Genomic DNA, 19,803 nt, shown 5'->3' with positions numbered 1-19,803 from the left:
TCACATTCATTTTTTATCGATCCAAATATAGGCCAAATATATCAATACAAATAAAATGAAATTTATATTTATATAATTTACATAAGTGTTATGCCAGAATACAAAAGTGTAAGACCACATGAGTTACTTCCCTTGTTTACATACTGCATCGCAAGTACAAGAGTGTGTAAAGTTGCACAAGTTCACACGAGTTGCTTCCCTTGACAATGTAATATTTGTTATGATATTTTGTAGGAGTTAGTTCCCTTTAACAATGATTATAAAAATGTACTAAAAATGGACACAACGCCTGTATTTCACTTTAAGGTTTAAGATCCCGTTTATATCACTTCTTAGGTGTACTTGAATATAACTTAGTTGATATAAAGTGTTTATGCATTTGTCTTAACCTTAGATATCACTGTTGACTCGTGGATTGTTGTGTTGTTTGTAAATTTTGACAAAATAAGCTAAAAAAACATGGTTCAGTACATATTTCTGTCACCAAATAACCATGCCATTGCGTTTACTAGTGTTTATAGCATCTAGTAGGAGCGCTGGTTTGACCGGATTCGACTTTACATTGGCATACACATCGAGTCTTTTTTTAACTTCTCAGGAAAATGGTGTCTGTAGATTATGTGATGCAAATATAGCATATAGGATATTTCAATCATCTCAAATACGTCTATTACATACTTTTAGGAACATTAAATATGAAACAATTGACTAGTTTTGAGAACAAAATTTTAACTGCTGTATTTGGGACAAAATATCCAGATCTGTGGAAATGCACTGTAACTCTTAAATTAAACATTTTTTCTTTAAAAAAACCCAGTATTTCCTTCATGTTCAGATGACATTATAACATTGAATATGTACATTGGTATCAATTGGGTCGTCCCATCAATGCCATATTTGCATTTTTACATGATAACCAAGGCAATCGCAATCTATCTACCAGTAACATAATATGATATAAATTCTACATTATATGGAATGTTATATAACTCATCATAAAAGTCCCCTACATAGCACCACGATACACACAGTCCGTGCGTTACACTTCCTTATTTTGACAGTCCTTAGCCTTTGAAGTCGACTACCCATTTACGTAGGTAAGAATGTGTTGTACCTGGGATATCCAGGCGACATTGTCACGTTTTACTGGCTTTTCGTTTGTTGATGACACTGGCGAGAGCAAGATGATCGTCCGAAAGTACAACTACATCATGGATGAGGATGAAAGTCGGACGGACAGATTTGATTTCCTGTTCTATAGCTTGTGCAGACGCCAACACAGGTACCTCCTAAAATCAAAAATAAATGGTATGAATCGAACGCCAGCACAGATAACTGAAATCGAAAATAAATGGTATGAATCGGACGCCAGCACATGTACCTCCTGAAATCGAAAATAAATGGTATGAATCGGACGCCAGCACAGGTACCTCCTGAAATCGGAAATTAATGGTATGAATCGGACGCCAACACAGGTACCTCCTGAAATCGGGAATTAATGGTATGAATCGAACGCCAGCACAGGTACCTCCTGAAATCGGGAATTAATGGTATGAATCGGACGCCAACACAGGTACCTCCTGAAATCGGAAATTAATGGTATGAATCGAACGCCAGCACAGGTACCTCCTGAAATCGGAAATAAATGGTATGAATCGGACGCCAGCACAGGTACCTCCTGAAATCGGAAATTAATGGTATGAATCGGACGCCAGCACAGGTACCTCCTGAAATCGGAAATTAATGGTATGAATCGGACGCCAGCACAGGTACCTCCTGAAATCGGGAATTAATGGTATGAATCGAACGCCAGCACAGGTACCTCCTGAAATCGGAAATAAATGGTATGAATCGGACGCCAGCACAGGTACCTCCTGAAATCGGAAATTAATGGTATGAATCGGACGCCAGTACAGGTACCTCCTGAAATCGGGAATTAATGGTATGAATCGGACGCCAGCACAGGTACCTCCTGAAATCGGAAATAAATGGTATGAATCGAACGCCAGCACAGGTACCTCCTGAAATCGGGAATTAATGGTATGAATCGGACGCCAGCACAGGTACCTCCTGAAATCGGGAATTAATGGTATGAATCGGACGCCAGCACAGGTACCTCCTGAAATCGGGAATTAATGGTATGAATCGGACGCCAGCACAGGTACCTCCTGAAATCGGAATTAATGGTATGAATCGGACGCCAGTACAGGTACCTCCTGAAATCGGAAATAAATGGTATGAATCGGACGCCAGTACAGGTACCTCCTGAAATCGGGAATTAATGGTATGAATCGGACGCCAGTACAGGTACCTCCTGAAATCGGAAATTAATGGTATGAATCGGACGCCAGTACAGGTACCTCCTGAAATCGGGAATTAATGGTATGAATCGGACGCCAGTACAGGTACCTCCTGAAATCGGGAATTAATGGTATGAATCGGACGCCAGTACAGGTACCTCCTGAAATCGGGAATTAATGGTATGAATCGGACGCCAGTACAGGTACCTCCTGAAATCGGAAATTAATGGTATGAATCGGACGCCAGTACAGGTACCTCCTGAAATCGGAAATTAATGGTATGAATCGGACGCCAGCACAGGTACCTCCTGAAATCGGGAATTAATGGTATGAATCGGACGCCAGCACAGGTACCTCCTGAAATCGGGAATTAATGGTATGAATCGGACGCCAGCACAGGTACCTCCTGAAATCGGGAAATAATGCACAGGTACCTCCTGAAATCGGGAATTAATGGTATGAATCGGACGCCAGCACAGGTACCTCCTGAAATCGGGAATTAATGGTATGAATCGGACGCCAACACAGGTACCTCCTGAAATCGGAAATAAATGGTATGAATCGGACGCCAGCACAGGAACCTCCTGAAATCGGGAATTAATGGTATGAATCGGACGCCAGTACAGGTACCTCCTGAAATCGGAAATTAATGGTATGAATCGGACGCCAGTACAGGTACCTCCTGAAATCGGGAATTAATGGTATGAATCGGACGCCAGTACAGGTACCTCCTGAAATCGGGAATTAATGGTATGAATCGGACGCCAGTACAGGTACCTCCTGAAATCGGGAATTAATGGTATGAATCGGACGCCAGCACAGGTACCTCCTGAAATCGGGAATTAATGGTATGAATCGGACGCCAGTACAGGTACCTCCTGAAATCGGAAATTAATGGTATGAATCGGACGCCAGCACAGGTACCTCCTGAAATCGGGAATTAATGGTATGAATCGGACGCCAGCACAGGTACCTCCTGAAATCGGGAATTAATGGTATGAATCGGACGCCAGCACAGGTACCTCCTGAAATCGGGAATTAATGGTATGAATCGGACGCCAGCACAGGTACCTCCTGAAATCGGGAAATAATGGTATGAATCGGACGCCAGCACAGGTACCTCCTGAAATCGGGAATTAATGGTATGAATCGGACGCCAGCACAGGTACCTCCTGAAATCGGGAATTAATGGTATGAATCGGACGCCAGCACAGGTACCTCCTGAAATCGGGAATTAATGGTATGAATCGGACGCCAGCACAGGTACCTCCTGAAATCGGGAATTAATGGTATGAATCGGACGCCAGCACAGGTACCTCCTGAAATCGGGAATTAATGGTATGAATCGGACGCCAGCACAGGTACCTCCTGAAATCGGGAATTAATGGTATGAATCGGACGCCAGCACAGGTACCTCCTGAAATCGGGAATTAATGGTATGAATCGGACGCCAGCACAGGTACCTCCTGAAATCGGGAATTAATGGTATGAATCGGACGCCAGCACAGGTACCTCCTGAAATCGGGAATAATGGTATGAATCGGACGCCAGCACAGGTACCTCCTGAAATCGGAAATTAATGGTATGAATCGGACGCCAGCACAGGTACCTCCTGAAATCGGGAATTAATGGTATGAATCGGACGCCAGCACAGGTACCTCCTGAAATCGGAAATAAATGGTATGAATCGGACGCCAGCACAGGTACCTCCTGAAATCGGGAATTAATGGTATGAATCGGACGCCAGCACAGGTACCTCCTGAAATCGGGAATTAATGGTATGAATCGGACGCCAGCACAGGTACCTCCTGAAATCGGGAATTAATGGTATGAATCGGACGCCAGCACAGGTACCTCCTGAAATCGGAAATTAATGGTATGAATCGGACGCCAGTACAGGTACCTCCTGAAATCGGGAAATTAATGGTATGAATCGGACGCCAGTACAGGTACCTCCTGAAATCGGGAATTAATGGTATGAATCGGACGCCAGTACAGGTACCTCCTGAAATCGGGAATTAATGGTATGAATCGGACGCCAGTACAGGTACCTCCTGAAATCGGGAATTAATGGTATGAATCGGACGCCAGTACAGGTACCTCCTGAAATCGGGAATTAATGGTATGAATCGGACGCCAGTACAGGTACCTCCTGAAATCGGGAATTAATGGTATGAATCGGACGCCAGTACAGGTACCTCCTGAAATCGGAAATTAATGGTATGAATCGGACGCCAGCACAGGTACCTCCTGAAATCGGGAATTAATGGTATGAATCGGACGCCAGCACAGGTACCTCCTGAAATCGGGAATTAATGGTATGAATCGGACGCCAGCACAGGTACCTCCTGAAATCGGGAATTAATGGTATGAATCGGACGCCAGCACAGGTACCTCCTGAAATCGGGAATTAATGGTATGAATCGGACGCCAGTACAGGTACCTCCTGAAATCGGGAATTAATGGTATGAATCGGACGCCAGCACAGGTACCTCCTGAAATCGGGAATTAATGGTATGAATCGGACGCCAGCACAGGTACCTCCTGAAATCGGGAATTAATGGTATGAATCGGACGCCAGTACAGGTACCTCCTGAAATCGGGAATTAATGGTATGAATCGGACGCCAGTACAGGTACCTCCTGAAATCGGGAATTAATGGTATGAATCGGACGCCAGTACAGGTACCTCCTGAAATCGGAAATTAATGGTATGAATCGGACGCCAGTACAGGTACCTCCTGAAATCGGAAATTAATGGTATGAATCGGACGCCAGTACAGGTACCTCCTGAAATCGGAAATTAATGGTATGAATCGGACGCCAGTACAGGTACCTCCTGAAATCGGGAAACATTAATGGTACATACCTCCTGAAATCGGAATTAATGGTATGAATCGGACGCCAGCACAGGTACCTCCTGAAATCGGGAATTAATGGTATGAATCGGACGCCAGCACAGGTACCTCCTGAAATCGGGAATTAATGGTATGAATCGGACGCCAGCACAGGTACCTCCTGAAATCGGGAATTAATGGTATGAATCGGACGCCAGCACAGGTACCTCCTGAAATCGGGAATTAATGGTATGAATCGGACGCCAGCACAGGTACCTCCTGAAATCGGGAATTAATGGTATGAATCGGACGCCAGCACAGGTACCTCCTGAAATCGGGAATTAATGGTATGAATCGGACGCCAGCACAGGTACCTCCTGAAATCGGGAATTAATGGTATGAATCGGACGCCAGCACAGGTACCTCCTGAAATCGGGAATTAATGGTATGAATCGGACGCCAGCACAGGTACCTCCTGAAATCGGGAATTAATGGTATGAATCGGACGCCAGCACAGGTACCTCCTGAAATCGGAAATTAATGGTATGAATCGGACGCCAGCACAGGTACCTCCTGAAATCGGGAATTAATGGTATGAATCGGACGCCAGCACAGGTACCTCCTGAAATCGGGAATTAATGGTATGAATCGGACGCCAGCACAGGTACCTCCTGAAATCGGAAATTAATGGTATGAATCGGACGCCAGCACAGGTACCTCCTGAAATCGGGAATTAATGGTATGAATCGGACGCCAGCACAGGTACCTCCTGAAATCGGGAATTAATGGTATGAATCGGACGCCAGCACAGGTACCTCCTGAAATCGGGAATTAATGGTATGAATCGGACGCCAGCACAGGTACCTCCTGAAATCGGGAAATTAATGGTATGAATCGGACGCCAGCACAGGTACCTCCTGAAATCGGGAAATTAATGGTATGAATCGGACGCCAACACAGGTACCTCCTGAAATCGGAAATTAATGGTATGAATCGGACGCCAACACAGGTACCTCCTGAAATCGGGAATTAATGGTATGAATCGGACGCCAACACAGGTACCTCCTGAAATCGGAAATAAATGGTATGAATCGGACGCCAGCACAGGTACCTCCTGAAATCGGGAATTAATGGTATGAATCGGACGCCAGCACAGGTACCTCCTGAAATCGGGAATTAATGGTATGAATCGGACGCCAGCACAGGTACCTCCTGAAATCGGAAATAATGGTATGAATCGGACGCCAGCACAGGTACCTCCTGAAATCGGGAAATAAGCACAGGTACCCTGAAATCGGGAATATGGTATGAATCGAACGCCAGCACAGGTACCTCCTGAAATCGGGAAATAATGGTATGAATCGGACGCCAACACAGGTACCTCCTGAAATCGGGAATTAATGGTATGAATCGGACGCCAGCACAGGTACCTCCTGAAATCGGGAATTAATGGTATGAATCGGACGCCAGCACAGGTACCTCCTGAAATCGGGAATTAATGGTATGAATCGGACGCCAACACAGGTACCTCCTGAAATCGGGAATTAATGGTATGAATCGGACGCCAACACAGGTACCTCCTGAAATCGGAAATAAATGGTATGAATCGGACGCCAGCACAGGTACCTCCTGAAATCGGGAATAAATGGTATGAATCGGACGCCAGCACAGGTACCTCCTGAAATCGGGAATTAATGGTATGAATCGGACGCCAACATAGATAACTGAAATCGGAAATACTGACATAGCGGTGCATGATGAGTAATAATTTGTTAGAACATATGTTTTAAGTTGATACGAGGCAATAGACCTGTAACAATCGGTCAACCACGCATGTTGACAACTATTTCGGCAAGGGAGATGTCATGATATTGGAAAGGTATTGTCATGTTCCTAAATTTAGACTTTTTGTATTTTATTACAATTTTATTTGCAATCCGGAACTTTCCGGAATTTGCAATCCGGATGTTAGTCTAGCCTAATTTTAGATTCGACTCAGGTTGAAAGGAAAATTTAAGTCCCCCACAGGGTAGGTTTATTCTCTGTCCATATATTGTTTATATGTATTTTTGTCTACCATATGATTGTAAACATTATTCAGTCATTGTGATTATTTCACGGTGGTTTATTTGCCATTTTTAGTCATTTGATTATCGTTGACCATGTATCGTCTGCCGGAGTTCATGTTCAGTGCTCATAAGTCATATTTTAGGACCCTGCGTGTTACTAGTATAGCATATGTTGATTATAGGTATTATATAAGTATATTTACTAGATAGATATAATGTGAATAAGCCTTTTAGATAGATATAATTACTGTTTTTGATCGAGGTATGATTTAATCAATTCGTCCTCTTATAATTACATGTGTATACATGGGACGAAATGTCTTACTAGGCAAACTTTATTATAGATATCAATTTATTATAAATAATGTACTTAGAGACATTTTGTCTGAAGGTGAATGCATATATATTGTGTTCATATATAAAAATATTGTCAAATAGGAAATCCAGGTAATTTACATGTGTAATTTTGTTCTCATATCTCATTATTTATACTTATTATCTCTAGTCAATTATGTGTATAGTTATCAAAGTATGAGGGTACTGAGATAGATTAAGTTTCAATTAGGCATGTGTAGTTATAAGGACACATTGTACATCTGTCTTATTGTGCCTTTATTTTCAAATGTTGTAGTCTTTTACCTTCCTCCGGGAAGTTCTGTGCTTTGGATAACCACCTTCCTCCGGGGAGTTCTGTGAAATGAATACCTTCCTCCGGGGAGTTCTGTGAATCGAATACCTTCCTCCGGGGAGTTCTGTGAATCGAATACCTTCCTCCGGGGAGTTCTGTGAAAGGAATAACTACCTTCCTCCGGGAAGTTCAATGTAAACAGATGTACCTTCCTCTGGGGAGATTTGCGAAATAAACAAGTGAACCTACAGAAATCTGAGTCGTGTCATAAACACCACAGGTATCAATTCAGATAAATAAAGACAATGCTTCACAAAACCGTACCTGTAATTCAAGCGTTTCGATTGCACTACCCGGGTTGTCTCTAATGGCCACCAACAACTCAAACGCACCAAGAGTTGACAACGAGTTCAAGTTGAGCTGAAATACAATTCCAATTGTTTATAAATAGATACATTTATAAGTATATGTATATATGCACTATCCTAAATCTTCTTATTCATAATTCATATCTTACATAAAGAGAATACATTCATGCCACAAACTTATTCATTGGCGCCTTACTTCGTCATACGTGTAGATGTGCGAGGTACATTCATAGTATAAACTTATTCATTGACGCCTTACTTCGTCATACGTGTAGATGTGCGAGGTACATTCATAGTATAAACTTTTTCATTGACGCCTTACTTCGTCATACGTGTAGATGTGCGAGGTACATTCATAGTATAAACTTTTTCATTGACGCCTTACTTCGTCATACGTGTAGATGTGCGAGGTACATTCATAGTATAAACTTATTCATTGGCGCCTTACTTCGTCATACATGTAGATGTGCGAGGTACATTCATAGTATAAACTTTTTCATTGACGCCTTACTTCGTCATACGTGTAGATGTGCGAGGTACATTCATAGTATAAACTTTTTCATTGACGCCTTACTTCGTCATACGTGTAGATGTGCGAGGTACATTCATAGTATAAACTTATTCATTGGCGCCTTACTTCGTCATACGTGTAGATGTGCGAGGTACATTCATAGTATAAACTTTTTCATTGGCGCCTTACTTCGTCATACGTGTAGATGTGCGAGGTACATTCATAGTATAAACTTATTCATTGGCGCCTTACTTCGTCATACGTGTAGAAGTATGAGTTACATTCATGCTACAAACTTTTTCATTGACGCCTTACTCCGCCTTACCTGTAGATGTGTGAGGCTTTGGTTGATCATGAGCGCCTTAGCAAGCGCCTTGGCACCCTCGTATCCGATGCGGTTGTTGCTGAGATTGAGTGTATGTAGTTTTGTATTAACCTCGAGGCTTGCGCTGATAACATTACAACCGGAGTTAGAGAATCCATTCCAGGCGATGTTTAGAGTCCCCAGTGTCTTATTCTCCTACGGCAGACAAAATCATTAAGTAATCGATTTTTAATTTTTTAAATGTTTAGGCAAAATGAGTTTGATAATTTTGTAGTTCCAGAAATTAGCTTGCCATTGCTTCAACACTTATCAAAACACTTCCTAAACAATCTTATATAGATATAATAAACGTTTATTTTCATAACGCTGGTTGTAGTAGAGCGACATATGGAAATAATCATGTATTTTTGATACAAGAATGAAATTTCATGAAATTTGGCATTTGTGTAGCCTAGTCTACCAAAACAATATTTAAACTGGGAGCCATTTATTTTCAAGATGACCGCCATTTTCGTGGGTAAAACTTAACAAAGTAATGAAATAGCATGCTGCACATCTCAATAAAAAACACGAAACTTGGCATGTTAGTAGCCAAGACTACCAAAATAAGATTAAAATCGGGAGCCATAGCAAAATGTGTCTACTTCCGGTTGTTTTTCAAGATGGCCGCCATTCTCATAGGTAAAACTTAACAAAGTATATAAAATAAAAACATGCTGCACATCAAAATAAAAAACATGAAACTAAGCATGTTAGTGGCCAAGACTACAAAAATAATATCAAAAGCGGGAGCCGTTAAAAAAATCTACCTACTTCCGACAATTCCAAGATGGCCGCCGATGGAAAAGGCGGAACTATGAGAAGTAATGAAAAAATACGCTGAACGTTTTGATAAACACATTATACTTGGCATGTTAATAGCCAAGACTACCAAAATAAAATTAAAATCGGGAGCCATTGTAAAATATGCCTTCTTCCGGTTTTTTTCAAAATGGCCGCCATTTTTGTAGGCGAAACTTAGAGAAATAACGAAATAACAGACTGCACGTTTTGATAAAAATATAAACAAGAGGCCCAGAGGGCCTGTATCACTCACCTGGTTTGTAATGCCAAGTAATGTTCTGAATATAAGTTCATTGTTTCTTTTCTGAAGGAATTTGGATATTTACCTCTAATTCCCCTATTGGACCCCACTCTTTCTCCCCAAGGGGGTCAAAGCCAATATTTATACAAGTTCTGTTAACCCCAAGGATGTTTCTGGCCAAATTTGGTTACAATCCATGCAGAACTCTATGACTAGTAGCGATTTATAGGATTTACCTCTATACCCCCTATTGGGCCCCGCTCCTCCTGCCCCCGGGGGGTCAGAGCCAAAATTTATACAAGTTCTGTTCCCCTTCCCCCAAGGATGTTTCTGGCCAAATTTGGTTACAATCCATGCAGAACTCTAGGACAAGTAGCGATTTATAGGATTTACCTCTATTTCCCCTATTGGGCCCCGCCCCTCCTGCCCCCGGGGGGGGTCAGAGCCAAAATTTATACAAGTTCTGTTCCCCTTCCCCCAAGGATGTTTCTGGCCAAATTTGGTTACAATCCATGCAGAACTCTAGGACAAGTAGCGATTTATAGGATTTACCTCTATTATTCCTATAAGGCCCCGCCCCTCCTGCCCCCGGGGGGTCAGAGCCAAAATTTATACAAGTTCTGTTCCCCTTCCCCCAAGGATGTTTCTGGCCAAATTTGGTTACAATCCATCCAGAACTCTATGACTAGTAGCGATTTATAGGATTTACCTCTATTACCCCTATTGGGCCCCGCCCCTCCTGCCCCCGGGGGGTCAGAGCCAAAATTTATACAAGTTCTGTTCCCCTTCCCCCAAGGATGTTTCTGGCCAAATTTGGTTACAATCCATGCAGAACTCTAGGACAAGTAGCGATTTATAGGATTTACCTCTATTATTCCTATAAGGCCCCGCCCCTCCTGCCCCCGGGGGGTCAGAGCCAAAATTTATACAAGTTCTGTTCCCCTTCCCCCAAGGATGTTTCTGGCCAAATTTGGTTACAATCCATCCAGAACTCTATGACTAGTAGCGATTTATAGGATTTACCTCTATTACCCCTATTGGGCCCCGCCCCTCCTGCCCCCGGGGGGTCAGAGCCAAAATTTATACAAGTTCTGTTCCCCTTCCCCCAAGGATGTTTCTGGCCAAATTTGGTTACAATCCATGCAGAACTCTAGGACAAGTAGCGATTTATAGGATTTACCTCTATTATTCCTATAAGGCCCCGCCCCTCCTGCCCCCGGGGGGTCAGAGCCAAAATTTATACAAGTTCTGTTCCCCTTCCCCCAAGGATGTTTCTGGCCAAATTTGGTTACAATCCATCCAGAACTCTATGACTAGTAGCGATTTAAAGGAAATGTTGACGGACGGACGACGGACGGACGGACGACGGACGCCGCGCCATGACATAAGCTCATCGGCCCTTCGGGCCAGGTGAGCTAAAAATGGCATGTGAGTAGCCAAGATATTCAAAATAAGATTTAATCCGGGAGTCACTGAAAAAAGTAAATACTTCGATAATTTCAAGATGACCGCCAGTTAACACTTGAACAATATAGTAGTCATTACAAAAACACATATGATTTGTATAACACGGTATTATTTTCATAAAAACCATATGTATAGTTTTTATCAGAGATACAACTTCCATATATGGGTAAAATCTATTCATTATTTTATTCCATTTCCGGTATTTTTTAAATGACGACGATGTGAAAGTCGAAATATGGATACAAGAAAATATTGATACGTTTACATTATTTGAATATTATTCACATTTCATGTAATAATAGTAAATTATAAATAATTGAGAACAAAGAATGAATAAATAAAGAGATAACAGACATCCATTTCTGGTCGCTTCCTAATAGCACTCGGTGGTAATATCGAAAGGTCATTGTACAATTAAAATGATACATAATGTATTTCATTGAAGAGGTTGGACAGAACTTTGAAATAAGTATGATGGTTATTAAGCAAACTTTCGTTTTCAATATTCATTTGCTCTAATTATCTTACAGGAAACTTTTCCGTCTATGCACATTACAGAGCTAGCTCCTTTGTGGGTAGGTATAAATTGTTACGTCATTATTTTGTGAGCGCAGTTCACGTCGTTTTCTCCGAAAAAGTATGACGTAACGCTTGCAAACACTTGACGAATGGTACTAGCCTTATTGATTATCTACTTGTGGAGACTAATAACTTTCATGACATAGTAGAGTTTAAGTCTGGAAATTTTGAACCTGTCTCCGACCACGCACCTATATCTTTTACGTTGAGAATAGAACAAATCTCTGAAGTAAGACAAATTAAAGATGATATTCATACTCGATGTGTATGTGAAAATATACGGTGGATGGATGGAAATATAAATGAGATAAGACAAAATCTTATGGAAAATATGAATTCATTAAATGATTCACTTAGACCTTCATTGACAAACCGGGTTGATATTGAAAGATGTATTGAACGAGTTGGTTCTATTCTACGTGATGTATGTTTACCGTTGTGTGATGTTTTTACCTGTAATTTACATAAATCTGACGAATGTCAAAGGAAGAAATCAGCATTGAAAGAAGATAAACCTTGGTTCAATGATATTTGTAAGCAAAAGTACAACGAATACAAAAGAGCCTTGTATAATTTTAATAATGAGAAAAATGACAGTAATCATCAAGCGCTTGCAGTGAAAAAGACCGCTTATAAAAAGTATGAAGTAAGACTTAAAAGAGAATATCAACGACATGAAGGTGACATGATGGAATATTTAAGAAAACATAACCCAAAACATTTTTACCAATTTTTCTGCAAAAGTAAATCAAAGACATCTGATAAACTTTCAATTGATGATTTCTTCCTCCACTTCAAGAATCTCGCGAGCCAATGTAACCTAGATGGGGATCAATGTACCAACAATACTAATGATTTTATTGATAACAATTTGTCCTGTGTGTTTAATGAATTAGATAAGGAAATTACTGATCAAGAGGTTTTATTTTCTATACGCAAATTAAAAAGAAACAAAAGTTGTGGTGTCGACAAAATACTTAATGAACTTTTCCTTGATTGTAAGGACATACTTGCTCCATTTTTGGTCAAGCTTTTTAATGCCATTTTTCATTCGGGCATATTTCCAGAGGCCTGGTCTACTGGTTCTATTACACCAGTTTTTAAGAAAGGTGATACTGAAAATATTAATAACTACAGAGGAATAACTCTTGTTAGCTGTATGGGTAAACTTTTTACATCCATATTGAATGAACGTTTAGTAAAGTGGAGTACTGAAAATGATATTATAACAGATGCTCAATTTGGCTTCAAACCGGGCTATTCAACGATAGATGCAATATATGTACTTCAAACCTTAATTAACAAGTATTTAAGTAAAAAGGGCGGGAGATTGTATTGTTGTTTTGTGGATTATAAGAAGGCATTCGATCTTATTGACAGATCTCAGTTATGGAGTAAATTGATTAAACAGGGTGTAAGAGGGAAAATGTTACAAATAATTCAATCATTATATAGCTCGGTCAAATCTTGTGTTAAGCATAATGGTTATTATTCAGATTTTTTCTCAAATACAATCGGTCTCTTCCAAGGAGAAATTCTCTCCCCGATTTTGTACTCATTATTTGTAAATGATTGTGAAATGCACTTTATTAATGAATGCTGTCCATCAATTGAACTTAATTTAATAAGTATTTTTCTTTTAATGTATGCAGATGATACAGTGCTTTTTGCAGAAACACCAGAGAAATTACAGCAAATATTAGATGCTCTGAAGTCTTACAATAATAAACATAGCCTTAATTTGAATATTGATAAGACAAAAATAGTTGTGTTTAGGAATGGGGTTTTATAATGGAAGCGAATTACAAATTGTTGACCGATTCAATTATCTTGGAATGCTTTTCAATTATAATGGGAAATTTTATGTAACTCAAAAACATGTTGCTGAACAAGGCAATAAGGCTTATTATGCAATCAATAATAAGTTCAAAAATCATCAATTTAATGTAAGTACACAATGTTCTGTATTTGACACATATGTAAATAGTATATTGAGTTATAGTGCGGAAGTTTGGGGTTTTCATAAAGCCTTAGATATAGAAAAGGTTCATTTAAATTTTTGTAAAAAAATACTAGGGGTAAAAAAGAGCACTTGTAATAATTTAGTATATTGTGAACTCGGAAGATTGCCATTGTCAACATTAAGAAAATTACGTATAATTAAATACTGGCTTAAAATTCGTAACTCAAATAACTGTGTATTAAGAGCTTGCTACGAAGACAGAATACGCTCTGATGACAGTTGGATTTTAAATATACGAGGGGAATTAAATAAATTAGGATTAACATATCTCTGGAATAATACGACAGTAGATGATAAAGTTATTTATAAAATTATTGAGAATAGATTTTACGATGTTTATAGACAAGAACTAATTTCAAATGTACAAACGATATCAAAGGGGTTTCTTTATAGACATATTGTAGATAAATTCACTCTTCAATTTTACTTAACAAAATCAATTAATAATTCACATATGAAGAATATTGCACGTATAAGACTTAGTTCACATAATTTAAATATTGAACAAGGGAGGTATAGGAATTGTCAGAGAATTCAAAGATTGTGTGAGGTATGTAATGCTAATGACATTGAAGATGAATTTCACTTTATACTTATATGTAATTGTTACTCTGAATTAAGAAAAAAATATATTAAATCATATTATTATAAACGTCCTAGTGTGTTTAAGTTGGTACTCTTATTATCAACCCAGAATATAGGGGAATTAAACAGGTTAGGAAAATATATAGATTTGGCTTTAAAGCTACGAGATAATTTAATTTCTAATTTAAGTTAATTAATATTTCAAGGTTTTGAAATGTACAAATAAATATTTGATCTTATGATCTTATAAATCATTGATCTTATGTTTTATGAAATAGTATATATACATAACCAATCATACAATGTACATGTTTTGCCATGCAAAATGTAGTTATATGTTTGTCCAGCACTGTCTGCATTGTTATATTGTATATGTTTATGTCAACTCTCCGATGTTGTAAAAAACAAGGAAATAAAAGAATCTGAATCTGAATCAGAGGGTCGACATCACAATCCATACCTACCCGGAAGGACAGATTATCCTGTAATATGTAAACACAGAATACTTACCCAAATCAAACAATATGATGACAACATCTAATATAACTGGAAGTGTTTTAGCATCTTAATTATTTTTGTTAATGTGTTTTTATAATACTTTAATAATTTATAGTCCTACATTGTTACGCTTAGTCAGTTAGCCACTAAGTTTTGTGGTAGATCATAGTGTAAATACACTTTGTTATTAAATCATTCATATTGCAAAACTGAAAGTGCATTGTTGTTTTTCTTGATTTTCTTACTTCTATCAATATCGTTTTTACATGTAGCTTCGTAACGAATTGCGAATCAAAAATATCCCAATGTACTTCCCTGAATATGACTTTCAAATGATGCAGTTTTACTTTCATTCCACCCACCTTTTACTGACAATGATGGTGGCCATCTTGAAAATACCGGAAATAGATATCCTTTTCAATGGGTTCTTGTTTAATTCCTATTCTTGGTTGTCTTAGCTACTCGCATGCCGATTTTCTTACTTTTATCAAAAGGTGTAGCTTGTTATTTCATTAGTTTTCTTAGTTTCAACACGAAAATGGTGACCATCTTGAAAAATACCGGATATAGGCACTTTTGCGATGGCTCCCGTTTTTATTAGCTCACCTGGCCCGAAGAGCTTATGTCATGGCGCGGCCGTCCGTCGTCCGTCGTCCGTCGTCCGTCCGTCCGTCGTCCGTCCGTCCGTCCGTCTGTCCGTCAACATTTCCTTTAAATCGCTACTAGTCATAGAGTTCTGCATGGATTGTAACTAAATTTGGCCACAAACATCCTTGGGGGAGGGGGAACAGAACTTGTATAAATTTTGGCTCTGACCCCTCAGGGCCGGGGGGGAGGGGCCCAATAGGGGAAATAGAGGTAAATCCTTCAAATCGCTACTTGTCATAGAGTTCTGCATGGATTGTAACCAAATTTGGCCACAAACATCCTTGGGGGAGGGGGAACAGAACTTGTATAAATTTTGGCTCTGGTCCCCTGGGGCAGGAGGGGCGGGGCCAAATAGGGGAAATAGAGGTTAATCCTTCAAATCGCTACTTGTCATAGAGTTCTACATGAATTGTAACCAAATTTGGCCAGAAACATCCTTGGGGGAAGGGAAACAGAACTTGTATAAATTTTGGCTCTGACCCCCCGGGGGCAGGAGGGGCGGGGCCCAATAGGGGAAATAGAGGTAAATCCTTTAAATCGCTACTTGTCCTAGAGTTCTGCATGGATTGTAACTAAATTTGGCCACAAACATCCTTGGGGAGGGGGAACAGAACTTGTATAAATTTTGGCTCTGACCCCCCAGGGCCGGGGGGGGGAAGGGCCCAATAGGGGAAATAGAGGTAATTCTTATAAATCGCTACTTGTCCTAGAGTTCTGCATGGATTGTAACCAAATTTGGCCACAAACATCCTTGGGGGAGGGGGAACAGAACTTGTATAAATTTTGGCTCTGGTCCCCTGGGGCAGGAGGGGCGGGGCCAAATAGGGGAAATAGAGGTTAATCCTTCAAATCGCTACTTGTCATAGAGTTCTACATGAATTGTAACCAAATTTGGCCACAAACATCCTTGGGGGAAGGGAAACAGAACTTGTATAAATTTTGGCTCTGACCCCCCGGGGGCAGGAGGGGCGGGGCCCAATAGGGGAAATAGAGGTAAATCCTTTAAATCGCTACTTGTCCTAGAGTTCTACATGGATTGTAACCAAATTTGGCCACAAACATCCTTGGGGGAAGGGGAACAGAACTTGTGTAAATTTTTGCTCTGAACCCCCGGGGGCAGGAGGGGTGGGGCCCAATAGGGGAAATAGAGGTAAATCCTTTAAATCGCTACTTGTCCTAGAGTTCTGCATGTATTGTAACCAAAATTAGCCACAAACATCCTTGTAGGAGGGGGAACAGAACTTGTATAAATTTTGGTTCTGATCCCCCAGGGGCAGGAGGGGCGGGGCCCAATAGGGGAAATAGAGGATAATCCTTTAAATCGCTACTAGTCATAGAGTTCTGAATGGAATGTAACCAAATTTGGCCACAAACATCCTTGGGGGAAGGGGAACAGAACTTGTATAAATTTTGGCTCTGGTCCGCCGGGGGCAGGAGGGGCGGGGCCCAATAAGGGAAATAGAGGTAAATCCTTTAAATTGCTACTAGTCATAGAGTTCTGAATGGAATGTAACCAAATTTAAACCACAAACATCCTTTGGGGAAGGGGAACAGAACTTGTATAAATTTTGACTCTGACCCCCCCCCCCCCCCCCCCCCCCCCCGGGGGCAGGAGGGGCGGGACCCAATAGGGGAAATATGGGTAATTCCTTTGAATCGCTACTAGTCATAGAGTTCTACATGAATTGTAACCAAATTTGGCCGCAAACATCCTTTGGGGAAGGGGAACAGAACTTGTATAAATTTTGGCTCTGACCACCCAGGGGCAGGAGAGGCGGGGCCCAATAGGGGAAATAGAGGTAAATCCTTTAAATCGCTACTTGTCATAGAGTTCTACATGGATTGTAACCAAATTTGGCCACAAACATCCTTGGGAGAAGGGGAACAGTACTTGTATAAATTTTGGCTCTGGCCCTCTTGGGGCAGGAGGGATGGGACCCAATAGGGGAATTAGAGGTAAATATTCTAATTAATATTCCTTCAGAAAAGAAACAATGAACCTGTATTTAAAACATTACTTGGCATTACAAACCAGGTGAGCGATACAGGCCCTCTGGGCCTCTTGTTCTCTTTTAAATAGTCATAACTACTTGCATGACAAGTTTCGTGCTTGTTTATTAAAATGCCATATTTTCCCATTTTTTGGCAATTTTGCGCTCTACTATCGCATGTAGCAGTTGACTATCACCACGCCACTCGGCAAGAAGCGAAACGAAGGTGACATGAAGACGTAGGACTGTAACACCGTCTCAACATACGCATATTCTTTACTTATCTATATCATTTTTATAATGTTTTTGATGCATATTGATTTAATGGGAAATATAGGCGGAAAAGTGAATCATAAAAACATTTTAATCGCTGTTAGATTCTCCAAAATACCAAGATAATGGCATGTAACGCGTAGCATTTACCGACGTGTTTCTGAAACTGCTCTACATCCGCGCTAAATATACGTAAATATAAATTAACAGGATTCAAAGAAGCGGTATGATGTGTTTAATGACATTGATGATGTTGTAATGGCCTTACGTGAAGTACGATGTGTTAAAATCTTCAATATTCGCCTTTGCAAAAATATAACGCTTTAGGTAGACCGTCCCTTCTGGTTTTCTCTGAAGGATTTCGTTTAGTTTATTTTCACATTTTGATTCTAATAATGACTTAATATTAAGGATTTTAAGGATTTTAAAATTAATAATATTTCCTCTGTGTAACATCCCTTAACATGTAATGATTATGCCCATATCATGTTCATACCTTCAGTAAGTGAAATAGAATTAATAATTACAAAAGTTCAATCAAAATAAGCTGAGTTTTACACACACAAAAATAATGTTATTGTTAAAATAAATCCGGATCCAGTTTTAGTGAAAACATATTGAGATTACTGTGGCTATATACTGTACATGTATATAGACTAACGACTTGTATACATTGAGAGTTTCTACTGTGGCTATATACATGTATATAGATAAACGGCTTGCATACATTGAGAGTTTCTACTGTGGCTATATACATGTATATAGATAAACGACTTGTATACATTGAGAGTTTCTACTGTGGTTATATACATGTATATAGATAAACGACTTGTATACATTGAGAGTTTCTACTGTGGCTATATACATGTATATAGATAAACGACTTGTATACATTGAGAGTTTCTACTGTGGCTATATACATGTATATAGATAAACGACTTGTATACATTGAGAGTTTCCACTGTGGCTATATATACATGTATATACATTAAGGACTTGTATACATTGAGAGTTTCTACTGTGGCTATATACATGTATATAGATAAACGGCTTGCATACATTGAGAGTTTCTACTGTGGCTATATATACATGTATATACATAAACGACTTGCATACATTGAGAGTTTCTACTGTGGCTATATACATGTATATACATAAACGACTTGTATACATTGAGAGTTTCTACTGTGGCTATATACATGTATATAGATAAACGCCTCGTATACATTGAGTGTTTCTACTGTGGCTATATACATGTATATAGATAAACGACTTGTATACATTGAGAGTTTCTACTGTGGCTATATACATGTATACATTAACGACTTGTATACATTGAGAGTTTCTACTGTGGATATATACATGTATATAGATTAACGACTTGTATACATTGAGAGTTTTTACTGTGGCTATATACATGTATATAGATAAAGGACTTGTATACATTGAGTGTTTCTACTGTGGCTATATACTGTACATGTATATAGACTAACGACTTGTATACATCGAGAGTTTCTACTGTGGCTATATATATGTATATAGATAAACGCCTCGTATACATTGAGAGTTTCTACTGTAGCTATATACATGTATATAGATAAACGACTTGTATACATTG

General features: G+C 39.6%; 1 protein-coding gene across 1 annotated transcript in view; it reads right to left on the bottom strand.

Annotated features, from left to right (window-relative positions):
- The window catches only part of LOC138319851 (leucine-rich repeat-containing protein 74B-like), a 105,315-nt gene continuing 85,512 nt past the window's right edge, over positions 1 to 19,803 (bottom strand). Inside the window, exons 4-6 of the mRNA XM_069262981.1 lie at positions 9,038 to 9,232; positions 8,158 to 8,253; positions 1 to 1,289 (exon numbers count right to left, since the gene is read on the bottom strand). Of these exons, the coding sequence (XP_069119082.1) occupies positions 1,137 to 1,289; positions 8,158 to 8,253; positions 9,038 to 9,232 (444 nt within the window). The 3' untranslated portion in view covers positions 1 to 1,136. The remainder of the gene's footprint in view (positions 1,290 to 8,157; positions 8,254 to 9,037; positions 9,233 to 19,803) is intronic.

Source organism: Argopecten irradians, chromosome 3 (assembly GCF_041381155.1).
Source record: "Argopecten irradians isolate NY chromosome 3, Ai_NY, whole genome shotgun sequence".
NCBI classification, from domain to species: domain Eukaryota; kingdom Metazoa; phylum Mollusca; class Bivalvia; order Pectinida; family Pectinidae; genus Argopecten; species Argopecten irradians.
This window is presented reverse-complemented; position numbering and strand designations above follow the sequence as displayed.